Below are 18,745 nucleotides of genomic sequence, written 5' to 3'. Positions count from 1 at the left end.
AAAAAACCCTATTGCTCTGTAAAGTGACAGTAAAACCAGCTGCCTGCTCAGTGGAGCTTTTGCTAAAGGACGTGAGGTCAGATTTTCTATTTGTTTTATTAGGATTGAAATGCTTAGACCGATGGAAGCAAAGAGGATAGAGCCAGGAGCTGTGTTGTTCTGAGTGCATTATGACCAACCTTATTCCTATGAATGTGCTGGATATGGATGGCTGTCTCCAGTGAGTATACATAAATTGGCTCGTGATCTAGTTATCTAAACAGTAGCTTAAGGAGCAGGATCAACAAAAATGGCTCACTTGTTACCTTCTTCCCTGTCCTCAAGCTGTTTTCAAAGCTTGCTTTTTTTGCCTTCTCATGTTCTCTACTTATCCAAAGTGAACACAGTAATGTTAATACTACTACTGTGTCAGATGGGCTCAGTGCTTTAATAAGCTGTTTAAGTACTACCCCTGTTTCACATCAGTAAAATAGGAGATGTAGAGAGGCTAAGTCAGTTCATTGCAACTCCAGTTTCTGAATCCATGCTCTAACTACAAATTCCCTCTGCTTCCTGGATTCATACAGCTTTTTGGGGTCAAGTGTTCAGGACAAAGAATGTAATCTCTTCTGTTAAGACCTCTTGCTGGAGTCTGTCTCCAGAGACCCAAGTATCCATTCACACAAGTTGGCATTGAAACTTAGAATTTGGGATATCACAAAATGATGCACGTTGAGAACTCAGGCAACAAAAAGTTTAGAACAGGTAATGAATTTCAGATGCTAAATAGATGCTCTCTTGTATTGTCCTATACTTCCAACCCTATTTCCTTGAAACAGTAACATCTAGGAGACTTCAGACACTCACTTCTTCCCTTAGTCCCTTTAACCGCTAGCCCAGCCAAAGTATTTTCTCAACATGAAAGTCAGTCAGAAAACATTCTGTGGGAGCTTTTAAAGTAATTGGAAGATGGTGAGGGTCAAAACAGTGGTAGAAAATGTTGAAAGTCTATTGCAACACCCTGACGGCTGACAGGAGACTTGTTTGAAATTGGCAGTAGGGATAAGTCCCGTGAGAGTGGTAAAGTTGTACCAGAGGGCTGCAGGGCAGCAGTATGGCACCTACAGAAGGAAAGTTGCTGTAGCCAGCTACGTGGCTCAACTTTGTTTTTAAACATTAATTTATGTACAAAGCTAACTGACTTCACAATGGCTATTTAATAAAATTCTAGGCAGGAAGCAGGGCAAGGAACAGGCAAGGTGAGTACCACTGGCCAAGAACCTTAAACATGCTCCCCTGTCATCTCCTTTTACAAGTATACTTTTCCAAAGCCCCAGTAGTTTAATAGTTAGGTACATCATCAAAACATATGGAAAAAGCATATATTGACAAAATGTATTATGTCCCAGTAACAAGGCAACCAGTTGGTATCTCTACACTACAGCTGGAAGTGAACCTCCCAGCTAGGTCAGTAGATGTGCATGTATCTGGCTTGAGCAAACACAAATGGGTTGGGCTATCAAGCAAAAGGCTGAAAGCACCAGTGCCAACTGCATTCAGGAGAATCCTGAAGGACATCCACTCAGTACTGTCCTTTGATATTTTCAGGGAATCTTACTCTCTCCATTACTGGGTGTTTAAAAGCCTGAGATGCAACATACACATGATTTTTAGTGCACTAGCTTGATCTGTTAGAATGAGTCTGATGCCTAGAGATGAGCCTTCTAGTAAAGGCAATCAAATGTCAATTATTTCAGCATCATACTGACTTAATTTTAAAAAGGCCATCAAAAATAACAAATACAAGTGAGTTGTTTTCCAGATAACTGCTGCACTTACTACTTATGCTAGTGGCTGTTGCACCACATATTCAAATCAGCCTGAAGCAAATAAATTGTGACAGAGCAGACATCAACATTCATATTTATAGATTGCTTAAAGAGTAGGGAGAGGGACTTCCTTACTATATGGCAATAGATTCCAGACCCTGCTCTAAAACTAACAGCTGATTGATGCTATGATATCCAGTATGATCAGGATAGTTGAGGGGAAAGAGTAGAAAGGTAGACTTGCTTTCACCTGGTAGCTACTTAATTATTTCATAACAAATAGCACTAGCCTAGATGTATAATTACACCACAGCAACTTAAAATTTCAGATAGCATTGAGATGGTAAGAGCAGTAACAAGAACCTATGTAAATACATTCCCTACCACACCATTCGAAGTGTTTCCATTGACTTAGAGGGTAATGGTCTGACTTCACTTTGGGTGCATCTACACTAGGAACTAACTTTGAAGTTAGGCACTCATATCAAAGTAACCAGCAGAGTGTCTACATACATTTTCCCTTATTCTGAAGTAAGGGAGCCCAACTTCAAAGTTCTTACTCCATTCCTGGGAAGGGAGGAGTGCCCTACTTCAAAGTTTAACTTTGAAATAGGATGTGTGTGTAGGATGCTCAACTTTGAAGTTTTTTGTAGTGTAGACACAGCCTTTGGATAATTAGGCAGGGCAGCCCCACTTCAGCCTAAGCTTTGATGATGGTGCTGTTAAATCCAGACAGGTTTAGCACATCACCTTTACTGTAAGAAGATTCCATTCCTAGTATCTGCAGAAATCTGTCGGTAAGATGTACTACTGGAGGAAAAAAACATCCCTTGTATGCCTCTCTCCATGATAGGCAGCTGTGGCACAGTTGGCTCACCAAGCCCTACAAGACCTCTAGATTGACTATGAAGCAGTTTGCTAGTTACCAAACCACTCACATGAGAGTTCAACTTGAGCCCTGGGGTGGCCAACCAGTTAGGGATGAAGAGCCACAGATTTTATGTTTAACTGTTCAGTGCACTCCCCCAGAGCCAGGTTGCCCAAGCCCTTCCCTCCACTCCACTCTAACAATGCTAGTGACTCAGAGCCACCACACACTACTCCCAACAGGCACTGGGGTGCATGCAGAGAGCACTAAACAGCACACTCAGTGCACAGCTCCAAAGAGCCACATTTATTGTCTCTAAAAGCCACATGCAGCTCAAGAGCTGAGAGGTGGCCCCTCCTGCTCTGGCCCGTAAGTGAGAAATCACTTTTGATAGCAGGGCTACTGCTATGATTAGGTCCATAAAAGGCTATTAGCCCAACATAGGAATGGTGTCCGTGGCCTCTGATTGTCAGAGGCTGGAGATGGATGGCAGGAGACAAGTCGCTTGATCATTGCCTTCAGTCCACCCCCTCTGGGGCACCTGGCACTGGCCACTGTCAACTAACAGGCTACGGGACGGGATGGACCTTCAGCCATACTGGGTCAGACCATTCTTATGTTCTAACATTTTGGTGAGTGGTCAAAGACTGCACTCTTCCATGCATTTAATGGAGTTGGGAATGGAGGTTCAGTACCAAAGAGAGCTCAGGATGGGCTTCAGGAGGGGGCTTGGGTGAAGGTGGTTGTGACCTGGAGCAGGGATGTAGGAGGCAATTAGGCAGAATTAAATCCTGATTACACTTAAGTAGGATGATGGACATTTGAGTCTTTAGCATTAGCATTTCCAGGACAGGAGACAGATCTGTTCAACAGGAGGCAATGTACTACTTTACGAACAAAAATGTTTTAGCATCACTTTGAGCAAGTGCTTTACAGAAAGCCATACAAATTTGCCACTACAGGCTTGCTCACTCTCCAGCAAAGTCCAGTGTGGTAGGGTCTCACAGCATAAGCTTTGCTGTCATTTAAAAACACTAACATTTTCTGCATGATTGCTCTAGGCATATTTAATATTTGGCAAAACTTTGTCAAATCCATAAAGGCCAAGAAGGTAGGGGTGGGGTTGCCACAAAGAATGAGGCTGTTTTATTTCCCCATGTCAACTGATCTCATCAGCAGGATTCAAACTTTCTTACTATAGGGGTCCCTAAGTACCCCACTTTACACCCAGTAACTAGTACTCCACACCCACAGTTCTACATTATTTTAACAGGGGAGATAACAATACTACCACTGGGTTCTAAAATAAGTCCCACTTCTGATAGCAGTATAGCATCTAGTCAAACACCAACTCGCAAAAGTACATCATGGTACAGTTTTATACTAATCATTTGTCTGTCTTGTGTTACTGCATAGGACAGCTGTTCTCAAACTGTGGTCCACACACTCCATTCAGGTGGTCCACAGATTAGCTTCCTCTGAGTGCCTGGGCAGACACACATGACAATGAAGGGCCCACCCAATTAGCTGAACTGCAGGAGATGCCTAATCCTGAAGAAGAAAGGGTGAGGTGGTGGCCTGGGAAGGGAGGGGAGAAATAGGTGTTGAGGCGGGTGGGGCATTAGGAAAGAAGTGGGGACTGGGGAAACATGCATCCAGTCCCAGTGCAGTTGCTGCTGTGGAGGGGGAAACATTTGGAAAAGCCATTATACTGTCTGCCAAGACCCTCAGCAACTTTCAAGTGGTCTATGTGTAAAAAAGTTGGAGAACCACTGACCTAGGAGCTATTGTGCTAGCCCCAGTGCAAAACAAACACTTTTTAAAAAAATGGTCCCAACCTCTTAAGTTTACATTTTAAGTTATTTAAGTATATGACAAGAGGCAACAGGTAGAGACAGTGAGGAAGAACACAAGGAAACATTGACAATATTGGTCAGTCTGATAACCAGTGCAGCAGCTGGCTTTGTCGTCAAAGTGGTGGTACCAAGTGAACACAGTTTGCATTTGAGGCAATGCAAGTGGATGCTAGGAAGAGTCCTTGTTAAGTCAAGTGTAGTTTTAATGCTAGCCTCAAGCAGAGCCCAACATAAGGCTGTTGGGAAACAGCGAAAGAAAAAGTTTAGTAGCTCTGCACAGTATCACCTGGAGGTCCAATGCAATAGCAGGCTGGTGTGGTAGGTGCTGTATAAAAATACATCCCTTCCCTATACCATTTACAGTCTAGATTCTTGCCATCTCCTGTGAATCTCCAGAGTCTGTCAGTGCTCGCACTCTGCATTGGAAGTGCACACCTTTATTTTAAAAAAAAAAAGCACAGACTAAGATGCTAGAAAGTGCTGTGTCAAATATGATGAAACTGTAGCATAGGTTAAACCTGAACAAGCAAAAGGCCAAGAGTCTACACCTGGGTATTTTGAGCTGCGTTAGAAAGGTTTGCCTTCATTTTAGTTAGATGTAAATACATATTTGGAAAAAATATTCACTTAAAATCCTTCAATATTGAAAGTTCTATTTTAATTGTCAAATCAGAGGTGAAATGAACAGCCAATTGATAGCCTGTTAGGAGACTAAGAACTGTTCAATCCAGTTATTCATTCTGTTTATTGAACGGAAGAAAGGGAATACAAACATTTCTCTTAAGTGCTGTGCACTGACATGGAAAAAGTGTACTTTTTAAAAAACCCTAATAAAAACAAAAATCAGAAGTTATGTAATTCCAATTGAACCATTTTTTCTTTTTAAAGATGTTTAAAATACTACACATTCATAAAATAAAAAAGTTAACAAAGGGTGCTCTGTAAATTAGTAAAACAAGTGAAAATAAATATGAGACCCAACGTTCTTATATTTTAATGTAATAATATAGCAAAGAAATTTAAACTACTTAATATAATCCAAGAGGACAGTAACAAAAAAAATCCAGAAAGTTTAAGAACGCAATCCTTTGAAACATTTAATATCAGTCCATAGCAAATAGTCATTACATACCAAAAGCTCTAAGTGTTAACTAGTTCCACCACAACTCCATATAAATCTTGACAATTTAGAAATCTTGAGATCAACAGTAAAGTTCTTTTCTTGATCTCTACAGCTTGGTTTGTAAGTACATACATGCTTTGATGATCCATTTTTGTCCCATACATTTTTCAAGGAGCCAATAACTTTCCATTTGTGCCTAAAAATGTTAGGATTCAAATCTAGTACATTACCCTAACAATGGAAAATGCTTTCAGTGACAGATGGGTCACACTGAATTTCAGATTTATAAAAATATACTGATATTAACTGATGCCTGTAGTCAGAGGACACTTCACATACACAACAGGACAAAAGTATGTAATAGAACATGACCAGTACCTAGAACACTTGGTTCCATGTCTATGTAACACGCACACACTCACTCATATACCACATGGGAAATCATTCACACTTAGCTTTTTCATTGAACCCCAGTAAATCTGGCTTGGCAGACAGGAAATGGATTTATAGTTTGTGTTTCAGCAACTAGAAGCAGCTACTGCAGCAGTTCAACAACACTGCGCAATTCAATGAAGTCCACCCTGTTTTAAAAAAAAAAAAAGTGTACAATAGTTAATGAAGTTTTGCTGATAGCCTTTGAAATTAGTTCTTCCTAAATCAAGTATGGTATCTGAAAATGGACTTGAGACCCTGTTATGTAGTTTTTTTTAAAGCCATCAATAGGATGGGTGCTACTCTTTTTTAAGCAATTTGTTTCAAATAAATTAAATTGAGACAACTTATTCTTTTGGGGACATGGATATGGACAAGAGTCTGAGTGTCTTCTCTCCTCTCTGGTCATGCCTCATGTTATCAGCCAACAAATCTGGCTGTAAATTAGACTTGTATGTTGATTGCCCCATTCGTATGTATAGAATCTATTCAGTTAACATGGACTATCAGTTCCACTTTCCTGGAAGCAATAGCCTAATAAAGAAACCTTCAAAATTTCATTTGGATTGGGAGCATTATTTACTGGTGCCATGAGATGTCACTAGACAAATATTGCCAATAGCAAATTGACTGCATTAAATGTTACCTGCTTGAAACCCTGATAAGAAGTTACTGGCAAGAACTGAATAGTTTTCCAGCTTGAATTTTTGCACGAAGTTTACTTTTACATTTGAAGAACTTACATGAGGAAATTGGACAAGTTTTTTTAGAAGAGATTTGTAACAGCAGCTTATTTCCCCCCCCTTTGTGTTCCTTCATCTCTCTCTCAAAAACAAAAATACCCACCCTCCATACCACAATAGTTATTTACCTGAACAGCATAGGCACACAGTCAGATAAATGACTAAGCATAAATAGAAAACTGTACATTGCTGACAGTCAGTAGCTATTGTGAATATTTTAACAGCTACAAAAATGCAAAAAAACCTCCATGCTTACAGTATGTTCCCCTAGAAGTATTGCATCAGTTCCTAGAAATAACTGATTGCTGGGGATAAATAGGACTCTTATTTATATGCCAGCCTATGAACATTTTTAAGCACATGGAATTAACATGTAGCAGATGAGTCTCCTGCATTTGCTTTTTCCATAGCTGAAGTCTCATTTTTGGTCTATGGGCAAAAAGTATTGGTACTTTTCAAACCACACATTATGACTATGGTAATATGTTAGAAATAGTTCAGGTGGCTCTTTTTAGAGGCTAGAACAGTAGCTAGAATCATCATTCACTGCCTATAGATCTACAGATCTTGCTGTCATACTAAGCACCATAAGTCTGTTGCCACAGTCTCACCTTTCTATCAGTCTCTGCATATTACGTGTAAGATGCTGGCACAATGTACATAGCAAACATGGTAAAACAGGCATCTAAAATTAACCACTCCGCCTAGCTGGTACAAAAGCCTTCCCATTCATATTGCATAGTTGCGTTAGATTACTAAATTAAAGTGGCAAATCTCAAAATGTGCTTCTCACTAACCCCATTCTGAAGTGTTCTCCATGTATACATTAGGAGTATACTCTAAAGACCAGAAGCTCTTGGATTTGAAGGTTGCAGGGGCAGGAGGACAAGTAATATGACAAAATTTCTCTTGCCATAAATCTCAATGAAAAAGAAGGTACTGACTGAAGTGCTCTAATGCAGTTTGTACTACATTTGGAGTCCCTGCAAACAGCTATATGCTTAAAATCCTGTGAAGAAAACTAGAACAAATCAACCTGGGTATATGTTAGGGGCTTGATCCCTTGTTCCTTTCATACACAATGTTCCCAGTGAGGTCAGTGTTAGGTTTTGTGTGAACAAATAGCAACAGAATGGGCTCCACAGCATCAAAAACTATAAAAAGGGTAAAAACATTCTTTTCAGTTACAGCATTACATGCTTTTAGTGGAGTAGAGATTTTTATTCATGTTTAAAGGGGAATATAAATGCTCTAAAAATACTTAAAATGACAAATAAGTGGTTAAGGTGAAGCCCTGAAAGTTATACATAGCAGCACAGTTGCTGTTAACAATTGTACGCTATTTTGAAAATGTAGAGCACGGTACAAAATTTAGATATTAAGCTTTTATTTAAATCAAAATGGTTAATCTCCCAAAACGTAAACAACTCAGTGTTCTTTGCTTCTCCTGCAACCTGGGCTAGTATCACGGACGCCACAGAACGAAGCCTTTGATCTTCGTGCTGTGATATACCAGTAACTGCAACAGAAGAAATGGATTCCTGATCCCCAGAATTAGCAGTTTGAAAAATGTTTAATTTTTTGTCTAAATTTGTTTGTAATCCAAGTCTATAGAGATATCAATTTTATATTTGTCAAAAAGCATTTTGTTTGAATTTTAAAGTAATTTTAGGAAGCTGAAGACAAAATGAGCTCGATTGACTATTAACATTCAGTTAATATTTTAAATGGAAAAATATCAAAATACAGGATTAAGTCAGATTAAGATTTGGTCTCAGGAAAAATTGTGTATATATTTTGAAGGGTTTAAGGTCATAACGCAAGTGAGAATTAAAGAATCTAAATGGTAATAACCTGTTAGAATCTCTCACATTTTATGACTTGGGAGCATTCACTTGCATCTCATTGTGTTATTTTCCCCATTCCCATTATCCAGCCATGAGTGTTTTTCTCCCAGGAAAAAAAAATGACCAACTGAACCCTCCACCCAACCAGGAAGGACACTAAAGTACTTACTTAGTCCTGATCGGAGACTCATCCACCCTTTTGTTCATATCTTTTCATGATGGCCTGCCTTCTTCCCTGCTCCCTCTTTACGTCATGGTAGCTCTGACATTACCTTCACCATCCAGTTGAGAAGAGGGAATCTAACACCATTGCATAATCAATTGTTGTATAGTGCAGAAGCACACTAGAGATACCTGGCCACCTGCATATTCTGAGAAGCACACAGTACTCAAACTGTCTTTTTAGTAAGAAAAGAAGGAACCATTCCTAAAACTGGCAGGCTATTCACAGCACCAGCACAGAACAAGGTCCAGCAGACATATTTAAACCTGTAAACTTCAAAATCTTAAAAAAAACCCTATGCATCTTCATTAGTCAAAGACTAAGGAAAATTCTGTAGTTGTATTTAAGTTAGGGGAAAATATACAAGTAGACAATATGTACTGTAATTTAGATAGGAGATACTTGTACTAAGTTTTAAAATTACAAAGCAAAACAGCATTGTTTCAGATCAGAATTGCTGCACAAGACAAACTTGTTGCACGTATTTATGTCATCTAAAATGGACCTTTGACCTGTTTAATAAACTTCTAGTCTCCTGGTGCATTTTGATAGCTCACTTCTGAATAATTGTGTTTATTGAGATGGGAAATGAGGTTTCTTTTAAAAGAATACTTTATGTAGCCTGTGTAAAACTCCTTCCAGCCACTGCTTTTGACCATGTCTTGCCTGACACTCTGAAAGAGCATCAGTTATACTGCATTTCACGACACTGTTTTTAAACTGGTTTAAATTCCAAATGTATACAAATGAAGTCACTTTAATCCTATAAATAATTTATTTTTTAAAAAATTGTGCTGTTAACCCCTTTACAGGGCAACGAGCTATGTGAAAAGTACAAAAAACTTTTTGTCAAGTGTGATATTGAGAGTGCTTTTGACATAGTTCACTGGTTTATTGTCTGGATTTATAGATACTGCGCAATGGGCAAGGCTAGAATCCATGAACCAAGCTGCAAAGATCTCAAGCTAAGTAAGGCGGAGAGAGATTTAGAGAAACAAGAGAAGGAAATACTTTCCTATCCAATGTATACTCTTCAGACTAAAGCACTCTTTCTATCAAGCCTTCTAAACTGTTAAATAAAGTTTTCCAAACAAGCATTTAAACTTCATTACACAGAAGAGCAACAAGAACGGTAGCCCGCCAGACAAAAAGGCAGGAGGGAGAAAATATATATACTGAGTTCAATGGTTAGCCTGAATGTAGCACAGTTCTTCACAACCGATGGGTGGGGGAGGGTAATTTGACACGGCGTCCAACGACGTGCTTCATCTCAACTGGTTACTGTGAAGCAAGGTGGTATATGTTTGGCCCCGATTGGGCTTCAGAAATGGTTCTTTATTCATGACGAGCATGTCTGTCCAGCTATCAATCATGTTGTTTGCACCAAATCCCAAGCCATTTAAAATACGACTAATTTTAAGTTAAAGAGAAGTCGTCTGCTCCAAAAATCGCCATCAACTATCCATGCTACTGCATTCCTCTGAGCAAAGACAAGATGGAATGTAAAATAAAGATTAAACTTGGATGATAATGAATTTTTCAAGGTGTAACAGCCTCCAGTACACGATTTTTATACACACATGCTACACTGTGTAAATTGCTTATAACTACAAAAACATATTTCAAAGTAATGGTGTTTGATAGATTTATCCTCTTTCTTGACATACAGCTACTCTTTTCCATTCTAACAATCTTTTCACTATTCCAAAAAGCGGCTCTCTGGACTTCCTGAATATCCATGCTCTCTCCTTTCAGGATATTAATATACAGTGTTTGAAGACTTATTATTCAACACACGTTAAAAACTTGATGACATGATAAAAACAAATCATATAGTGGACACTGATCTAGAACTGAAATGCTTTTCCCTTTAGTGGAATCTCACTGCTCTTACTCCTTCAAACGAAAGATCTCTGTCAGACAGTTTTTAAGCTGTAAAGCTACACAGGAAAAGGATCACTAAAGTAGTTCAGAGAACTTTAAATGAAAACGGTTAGCTCATTTTGTAGCTTCTGAAATACCAGAATATTCAGTCTGCCTATAGTATACAAGGTAGATAGCAAAAACAACATAAGTTTCTTTTACAGTCAACCTGCTTTTCTGGTTATTCATGTTATGTAAGCATTTGTTTTATTGTGGGGAGGCAGATCTTAAATTCTAGATTAGACTTCTGGTAATGGAAATGGGAAAGGAAAGGAGGACAACATGAGCAGGAGAGTATTTTGGGTTTGTTGGGACTTAAAATATACAGTATTTTTACATCTAAGTACAGGTTAATTTAGTTTAAGTCATTATCAAAAGACAGCTGTTCATTCAATGGGAGATGTCTATGCAAGTGTTAGCAGCAGCGGCAGCTTTATCACCAATTTCAGCAGAAGGGTTAGAAATTGAATAGACATGGAAACTAAAACACCCTCATTGTAATACAGGAAATTTCCTCACATGATACAGCAGTAGGGGAAAATTTGCAGTTCTACTGCCTGTGCCTTTAACCTTAGGGTAAAAGGCTAGCCACTCTGGCTACCCTAGTACCTTTCCAATGCATTAAATTCACTTAAAACTTTTAATTCCGTCATTCTGTTTCTGGATTGACTGTATCTGTTATTTAATGTTTGGCAAACAGTTAGTATTCATATCCAAACTACAAGAGAAAAATTAGTTATTCTACATATAGTGAACCCAAGCAATGTCAAGGCAATCTTGAAGTACTTATCAACATGATGATTCACTCTAGCTCTATGTGGGGAGAAGGAAGGGGTTAAATGGTTCCTGGATGCCTTCAATGGCATTATGTTATATACGTGTGGAGAATAAGTCGATTGACTGTTGCAGCGTCTGACAACTGATGCCTTTTTGAGGAAATGTAATTGTTTGACCCAAGGGTTGTTTATCATATTATTTATATTCTTATACATTAATTGTCAAGAAATCCAAAACATTAGATGTGTTATTTGAATTACATAATCTTCTGTTCCTTTTTTTTTTTTTTTTTTTTAAATATACATTAAAGTAGATTTACCTTCGATATCCTGGTTGTCTATGAAAGGTGCTGGTCCCCATATTCTAACCGTGCCATCATCGGAGGCGCTGGCCATCATGGATGGAATCTGCGGGTTCCAGCTCACACAATTAACTGTACGCGTGTGCCCTGTCAGCTCCGCAATTGGCAGTTCACTACGTTTGTGCCAAATATATACTTTGTGATCTAAATGAAACATGGATTTTAAGAAGCAGCATGAGAAAGTGAATTAAAGTGTCTTAAGTACATAAATCTAAATTTTTCATAGTTACACAAATACAGTACTGCAAAATTTAAGTGTGCCAGTTTTAAAATTTGCAATGCCTAATATTCAGGAACACGAGCAAGATTTTGTTTTCACTCTGACCACGTCTACACTGGCAAGTTTTAGGAAAAATCACGCCCTTTTTCAAAAGAACAGTCTCCACACACAAGATGTGCTCTTTCAATCAAAAAAATCTAAAGACTGCAGCTCTTTTTCCAGAAGCCCTCTTCTGCTCCCTGATCAGGAAGAGCGCCTCCTTTCGAAAGCTTCCTTCAGCAAAATAAAATGAAAAAATAATAATAAAAAAAAAAAAGCATGTGTAGACAATCTATGGGCCCTTTTTCGAAAAAGCAGTCCTCATGGCGCTGGATTTTCCATCCCTGGCCCATTCTTTCCAAAGAACCGGGGCTGTGTGGACACTATCAAAAAAGAGTATATCAATCTTTGGATCAGACTGCGTGTGTGTGGATGCACTCTTTTGAAAGATCTTCCAGAAGATCACCTTTTGAAAGACTGCTGTAGTGTAGATGCGGCCTCTGAGGAAATCCAGTTGAGAGAGTAGGCAAAGTTCACAGGCATGTCTTAGTAAGACTTACAACTTTAGCAAGCTTATTATCTAAGGGACAGCACTTGAGACTGCAATGAATCTTACAATTGTCTGCCAATGCCAGGCTAAATACAAATTGAACTTCCTTTTAAGTTATGGATACGCTGTTGCACACTGATTCAAGGAAAACACCGCTAGTCACTGAAGAATATCTTAATACTTTACAGGTGTATGTACATTTTAAGAACACAATATTTAGGAGGACATTACACATATCTTTACAAGTGATAAATAAGGCCACATTTAGGTGAGTTAAGGCATAAGCCTTGGTACCAAGATCTCCAAAAATTCTAACTTAGTCAATGATCTAAAGAAGTCGTGCATGTTTATAGTTTTGCTATGCCTCTACTTTCCCATATGTGAAGTGGAAAGAGTTACTGACCAACCCTGCGGGTAAAGATTTATTAAAATATTTGTATGGCATTTTGAAGTTGTGAAGTCCTACAGACTACACAGATTTCAAAACAAGATTCTAAAGAACCTCCTTTTGCCACCAGTAGAAACTCCTCTTTATCATACAATATATTTAAATATCAGCCTCGGGTCAAACAATCCATTGCATATCTCACAAATAGACCACACTGCTTTATAATGAACTGCATTAAAAATTAGTTTAAGTGAGCTATTTTCTCCTCTTGTAAATTAAAAGTTTCTGACAAACTCCTAGATTGACTTATTACTAAAGGCTGCATCAAGCTCTTTCAAAAAAATGGAGCTACCTAGACTGAGCTACAAACTGCTCACGCAGATGTACACTACTGGACCAGCATTTCAGAATTAAAGCTTTGAGGAACAGACTAAAGTAACACTTTAAATAATCCAGTGCAATCCCAACAGTTTAAAAAAAAAGGTCAAGAGCCTTAACCCACCCCTTACAGAGAAGGCTCAACTTTAACTTACCTGCTAGAAGAGGATCGCAAATCATTTTGTAAAGAAATTGCCTTCTGCTTAAATCAGCTCATTTGAATAAATTTTGGTATATGCATGAAATACACCTTGGCTATGTTTACACTAGAAACATCTGTTGACAGAAGCTACAGTCAACAGGGAAACCTCAACAGAACCTCTGTCAACAGAGTGCATCTACACACAACTTGTTCTATCAACAGCGAGCTGGCAGACTGCACAGCCCTCTATTGCCATTCCACATTCTGGCACCTCTGCAAAGAAGGCTGCATGGCAACCAAAAGCCTTGTCTGCACAGTACTCTGTCGTCAACAGATTATTAATGCCTCAAATTTTTAGTATCAGAGAGGTAGCCATGTTAAGTCTGTAGGTTCGAGAACAACAAAAAAGTCTTGTGGCACCTTGTAGACTAACATATTTTGGAGCATAAGCTTTTGTGGGCAAAGACCCGCTTGATAACTCAGGCATCTGATGAAGTGGGTCTTTAACATATTTTGGAGCATAAGCTTTCGTGGGCAAAGACCCACTTCATCAGATGCCTGAGTTATCAAGCGGGTCTTTGCCCACAAAAGCTTATGCTCCAAAATATGTTAATCTACAAGGTGCCACAAGACTTTTTGTTGTTCTCAAAGTTTTTAGGAGAGAATACCGTCGAGGCAAATGCAAAGTTCTGTCGAGACTCTGTCAACAGAATACTTTAAGTGTGTGGACTCTCCCTGACTTATTGTTGTCAGAAGGCCCCGTCTGTTGAAGAAACTCTCTAATGTAGACCCAGCCCTCATGTTTACATTCTTCACTCCCCAATTTCAGACAAGTACCCATTCTATCTCTGTAGATCAAATAAAATCAAACCAGTGCCATGTCCATTCTGGGCCAAAAGCCCAGCATCTGCTGTCTGGAGAATCAAAATGTAAACACAAGCCAGCATTTATGTGCTTGTCAGTGGATGTGTAAATTAAAGAGAGGAGCTAGATTAACGCAGAGGTCAAATTTATTTTCAAAGGAGATTTCTTACTTTCTTCCAATAAGTGCATGTGGTAGAAAAAGCCTACCTAGCTGACAACATACCTTTAAATTTAAGAGGTTATGACATTCTAATCTGTTACTTTTTTGTATATAGAGACTTTCACAGCAGCCACATTTGCAACAATTCAGTGCAAAGAGGCAACAGCCTCTGGCAGTCCGAATCTAAATAAGGTGCCATCAGCTTCAACTACAGCTGGGTAGTTTTTAGACACTGAAAATAAAAAAATAAAAAAGCTGTTCTTAAGATGATGACCTGGATAAATTCATTACCACATTAATGTCACACACATGGTCATACGTGAAGTGTCCATTTTAAAAAAAAAAAAAGAAAAGATTCATGTATTGAAGCGTGCATGCTCCCCCACGCAAAGCATCAGTATTGGCTCAGCAGGTAAGCCCTAATCTTTCTGGTACACACGTACTAAATAGAATACCACCAGAACTCTGGCTCAAAGCTGATGAGGACAACACTGGTGACACAAGTGCTGTCTTTTCAGCAATTGCCCTCCAATGAGTAAGGGCAGAAGGGAGAGTTGCCTTAAAATTTCATGATCTTTCTGCACTTTCAGAGAGAGTAAGAAAATTGCTCTAGTGTCCTAGTTAATATTTCTCTTTCCAAAGAGACTCCACTGTGAGCTATTGAGTACCAACAGCGGTCTCTCAGTTTACCTTAATGCACTAGAAATTACTGGGCTTGAGCAGGATTCAGCACCCTCAGAAGTCCCATTGATCTCAATGGGGAGCTGAAGGAGGTAAACCCCTCACAACCCTGTATTAGTCGACTTGAAAGCAGTTTGGGACAGGCCTGGTAAACTAAATTATTTTACCACCACAGACTGTTCAGAAGTATGAAAAAACACAAAAAAGTCTTTTGTCACAATAAAACCAAACAACTCGTGCTAGAGTTGCCACGTTAACTGATGAATTTGTGACTGTCCTCCCCATTGTACTACTCTCTTGTAATTAAAAGTTATCAGACCACCTTTGAAAAACTACCAATCCAATGAACCTAAGTTACTCACTACCGAACTATTTTGGCCAAAAGCAGAACTGCTAATGTCATGCCTCTCAAAAAATAGACATACCCACATATATTTAAAGGTTGCTCAGTGCTACTAATCCTTTAAAAGCACACAAGACCATCCTTTCTACTAGCACATAATTGTTCCTTACAATATAATGTAGAACTTCAGGAGAAATGAGACACCCCTTTGTTTACTCCTGTGGACAGTAAGTTCCTTTCACAGATGATAATGCTATTACCAGCAACTAACACTAATTAAAGATACATTGTGTCATTCCCTTTTATACACAAAGCACGTGCTTGAAATGTACATCAACTGACATCTGAAGTCTTTAAAGCCAATGTTACCTTCACTGCCACTAGCGATGAAGTCTTCATTATGGCCTCCAAAACACGAGTGAATTGTGTAAAACCCTTGTGTAACACCTTGATACTTTCTCACTAAAACTCTGTCTTGCAAGTCCCATAAGTGAACTCCCTGGGGGGGTAAAGAGCATGCCGGAGGTTATTTTTATTATAAGACAATATCCTGCACCTATCTTTGAAGTATTCCACTTTTATAATTTGTTTATTTTTGGCATGTCACCTAGTGTAGGCAATAAAACTAGACGATAATGTGAAACTGAATAGATATGTTCTTGAACAGTGGCTTAAACTGCTGTCCTGTCTCCTATAATACCACTCAGTTCTCTACTTACTGGTTTCCAAAATATTTAACTTTTCTTTATGCACTTGAAAATTTATGTGGCACATCAATATACCAGGTATGGCAACTCTAGAATACTGCTGGAATGTTGGGAAGCCAAACATAGTAAAATGAAGTGTTAAAAATTTAGTAGCAGATATTTTGTAATTAAAGTATTTCTATTCATATTAAGTCTTATGATGCCTTTAAAAAAAAAAAAAAAAAAAAAAAAAATCACATCTTCCCTTTTAGATACACCTATATTTGCTAATTTGTATATATATACATATGCTAAGTTAACGTGTGGAACACTGGTTTGGCTATTGTTTTATATCATAACAGGTACCAAATTCCCTCAGATTTTCTTTAAGAAGTTAGCAGTGGTTAAAAAAGTCTTACTTGTATTTTTATCTACTTACCTGAGTTGCTACGTTTAACAAAGCTAATCTGCCATTTTTTGAAATAGTGAATGACATAATAGGATGATCTTCTTGTACTCTGAAATCACACAACAGACATCATAAAGTTAAGAACGCTACTATTTGGATATTTCTCTCTCTCTCTCTCTCTCTCTCTCACACACACACACAGGTTTCCAGTTGCAACACTCCACTCATGGTTATAACTAAGTGGACCATTCATTTTGTATTTGAAAGGGAATTACAAGCAGAAGTGAGTTTGTCATTTGTTCTATTTCAGCATTTGCTGGGTCCACAGAGAAACTATTCAGTGTAGATAGTCTGAGTAATACATCAGAACAGTTCTCTCAACAAGAGACTCAGACTAGATTTATGAGGAGTTAAGAACTTTTAATAAAAAAAGGTAGTTACATGTTCCTGTCTGTAAGGTCCTCAAAGTTATAACCCCGAATTCGCTGGTGAGTGTCCGATGCCAAAACAGTCTTCCCGTCGCTCAAACACCAGAGGCATTGCACTCTCACCCCTTCCCAAGAGTCAAGGAGATTACCATCTAGATCCTGTTTAGGAAAGAAATATAACCAAGATGTTCTTGCAAGTTAAAATTTCCAAGGATTTCTGATAGTACTCGCAACTAAAAGGATGAAACCAGGGCGTTGGGGGGGCAGGAGGAGAGGAGAGGAATACTCTTGTCCGATATCACGTCAAAATTTTGGTGACCATAAAAGTTTGTGTATTGTTTGGAACCACCTTCATCTCCACACTCAAACCCTTTATCCCATGTCCTTTGAGGACTGACATGGTTGCAACCCACATTCAAGTCACCCACTTATTGCAAGATCTGAACTCTTCCACCATGATTACAGCACTCCCAGAATGACCCCGAAAGCAACAAACCAGATCCCCAAAGAAATGGAAGTCCATTGTGTATCCACAGGATTTATTACTCCATCTTTTCAAAACGTAAATAGTTAAAAAATGATTTTTCCATGAATTCTACATGAAGCTAGCTTCTTTGACCTCAAGCATTCACTAGTCAATCAGTCCTGTGAACCACAGTCAGAGAAGGCTAAAGAAGCTGCTTACCAACCTAATTGCCCAACATTGAATATGAGTTTGTTACAGTAATACACCTGTTTTCATACCAAAGAATGAGAAAGTCCTATTAGGGCATAGACCACATGCTACACAATCTCCAAAAAACAGGAAGGCCAAAAGATTCCACCAGGAATTGAATTCATAGCAAGTTCAATTATTTTTCTCACATGTATTCGAGTGACTACCTCAACATATAAAGGAAGTAGACCCCACTCACCATGTTATACCAGCTTTTACTAAAGCAGGCAAGCAGTTCTAAAAGATTGAGTTTAATCAGTTTTAATTGCACCGTTAACCAATAATAAATTTTTCTTTTTTTTTGTATTTTCTATAGTTTTCAAATATAAGCTCACCGCTTCAGCTTTCAAGCCCACCACACACAAGAGCTCCCTCCCTGACCAGAGATTTGTGATTAAACACATTAAAAGAATTGTTTTGAATTAACTGCAGGGGTCAAGTGCAATTAGTTGCCAGCCCTAGATTTTACACTCAAGTACATTCTGCTGTTTTCAGCTACAATGAAGAAAGGGTTCTTAGGGGACAAAAGTACACAGGTAAAACTTACACACTGATAGAACTGGCCACGCTGCCCTCCTGTTACAAAGCGTTTTCCATCTGGATTCCAAGCCACACTGGTTAAACTGTCTTCATGAGATTGGCTCATTTTTGTCCGCAGCTCCCCTGTCTGGAGAGGAAACAAAAATGAAAACAGAATCCAGCATTCCCCACCCCCTACAAAATATGTAAATTAACAGATACGCATGAAAACTTAACCTAGTGTTTCTAATTATGGACATTT

At 38.6% G+C, this 18,745-nt stretch overlaps 1 protein-coding gene across 3 annotated transcripts in view; it reads right to left on the bottom strand.

Annotated features, from left to right (window-relative positions):
* Positions 1–5,501: 5,501 nt before the first annotated feature.
* WDR26 (WD repeat domain 26) overlaps positions 5,502–18,745 on the bottom strand; it is a 42,323-nt gene continuing 29,079 nt past the window's right edge. For 2 of the 3 annotated variants that reach the window (XM_074989896.1, XM_074989897.1), the window contains 6 exons: positions 18,512–18,631; positions 17,263–17,408; positions 16,852–16,930; positions 16,096–16,225; positions 11,920–12,105; positions 5,502–10,380 (listed from right to left, as the gene is read on the bottom strand). In XM_074989896.1, coding sequence (XP_074845997.1) covers positions 10,355–10,380; positions 11,920–12,105; positions 16,096–16,225; positions 16,852–16,930; positions 17,263–17,408; positions 18,512–18,631 — 687 coding nt within the window. In that variant the 3' untranslated portion in view covers positions 5,502–10,354. Of the gene's footprint in view, positions 10,381–11,919; positions 12,106–14,765; positions 14,935–16,095; positions 16,226–16,851; positions 16,931–17,262; positions 17,409–18,511; positions 18,632–18,745 lie in introns of those variants that run through there. The other variant, XR_012644954.1, reaches the window with a different exon arrangement.

Source organism: Carettochelys insculpta, chromosome 3 (assembly GCF_033958435.1).
Source record: "Carettochelys insculpta isolate YL-2023 chromosome 3, ASM3395843v1, whole genome shotgun sequence".
Taxonomy (NCBI): domain Eukaryota; kingdom Metazoa; phylum Chordata; order Testudines; family Carettochelyidae; genus Carettochelys; species Carettochelys insculpta.
Note: the sequence above shows the minus strand (reverse complement) of the source record. Positions and strands in the feature narration are given on the sequence as shown.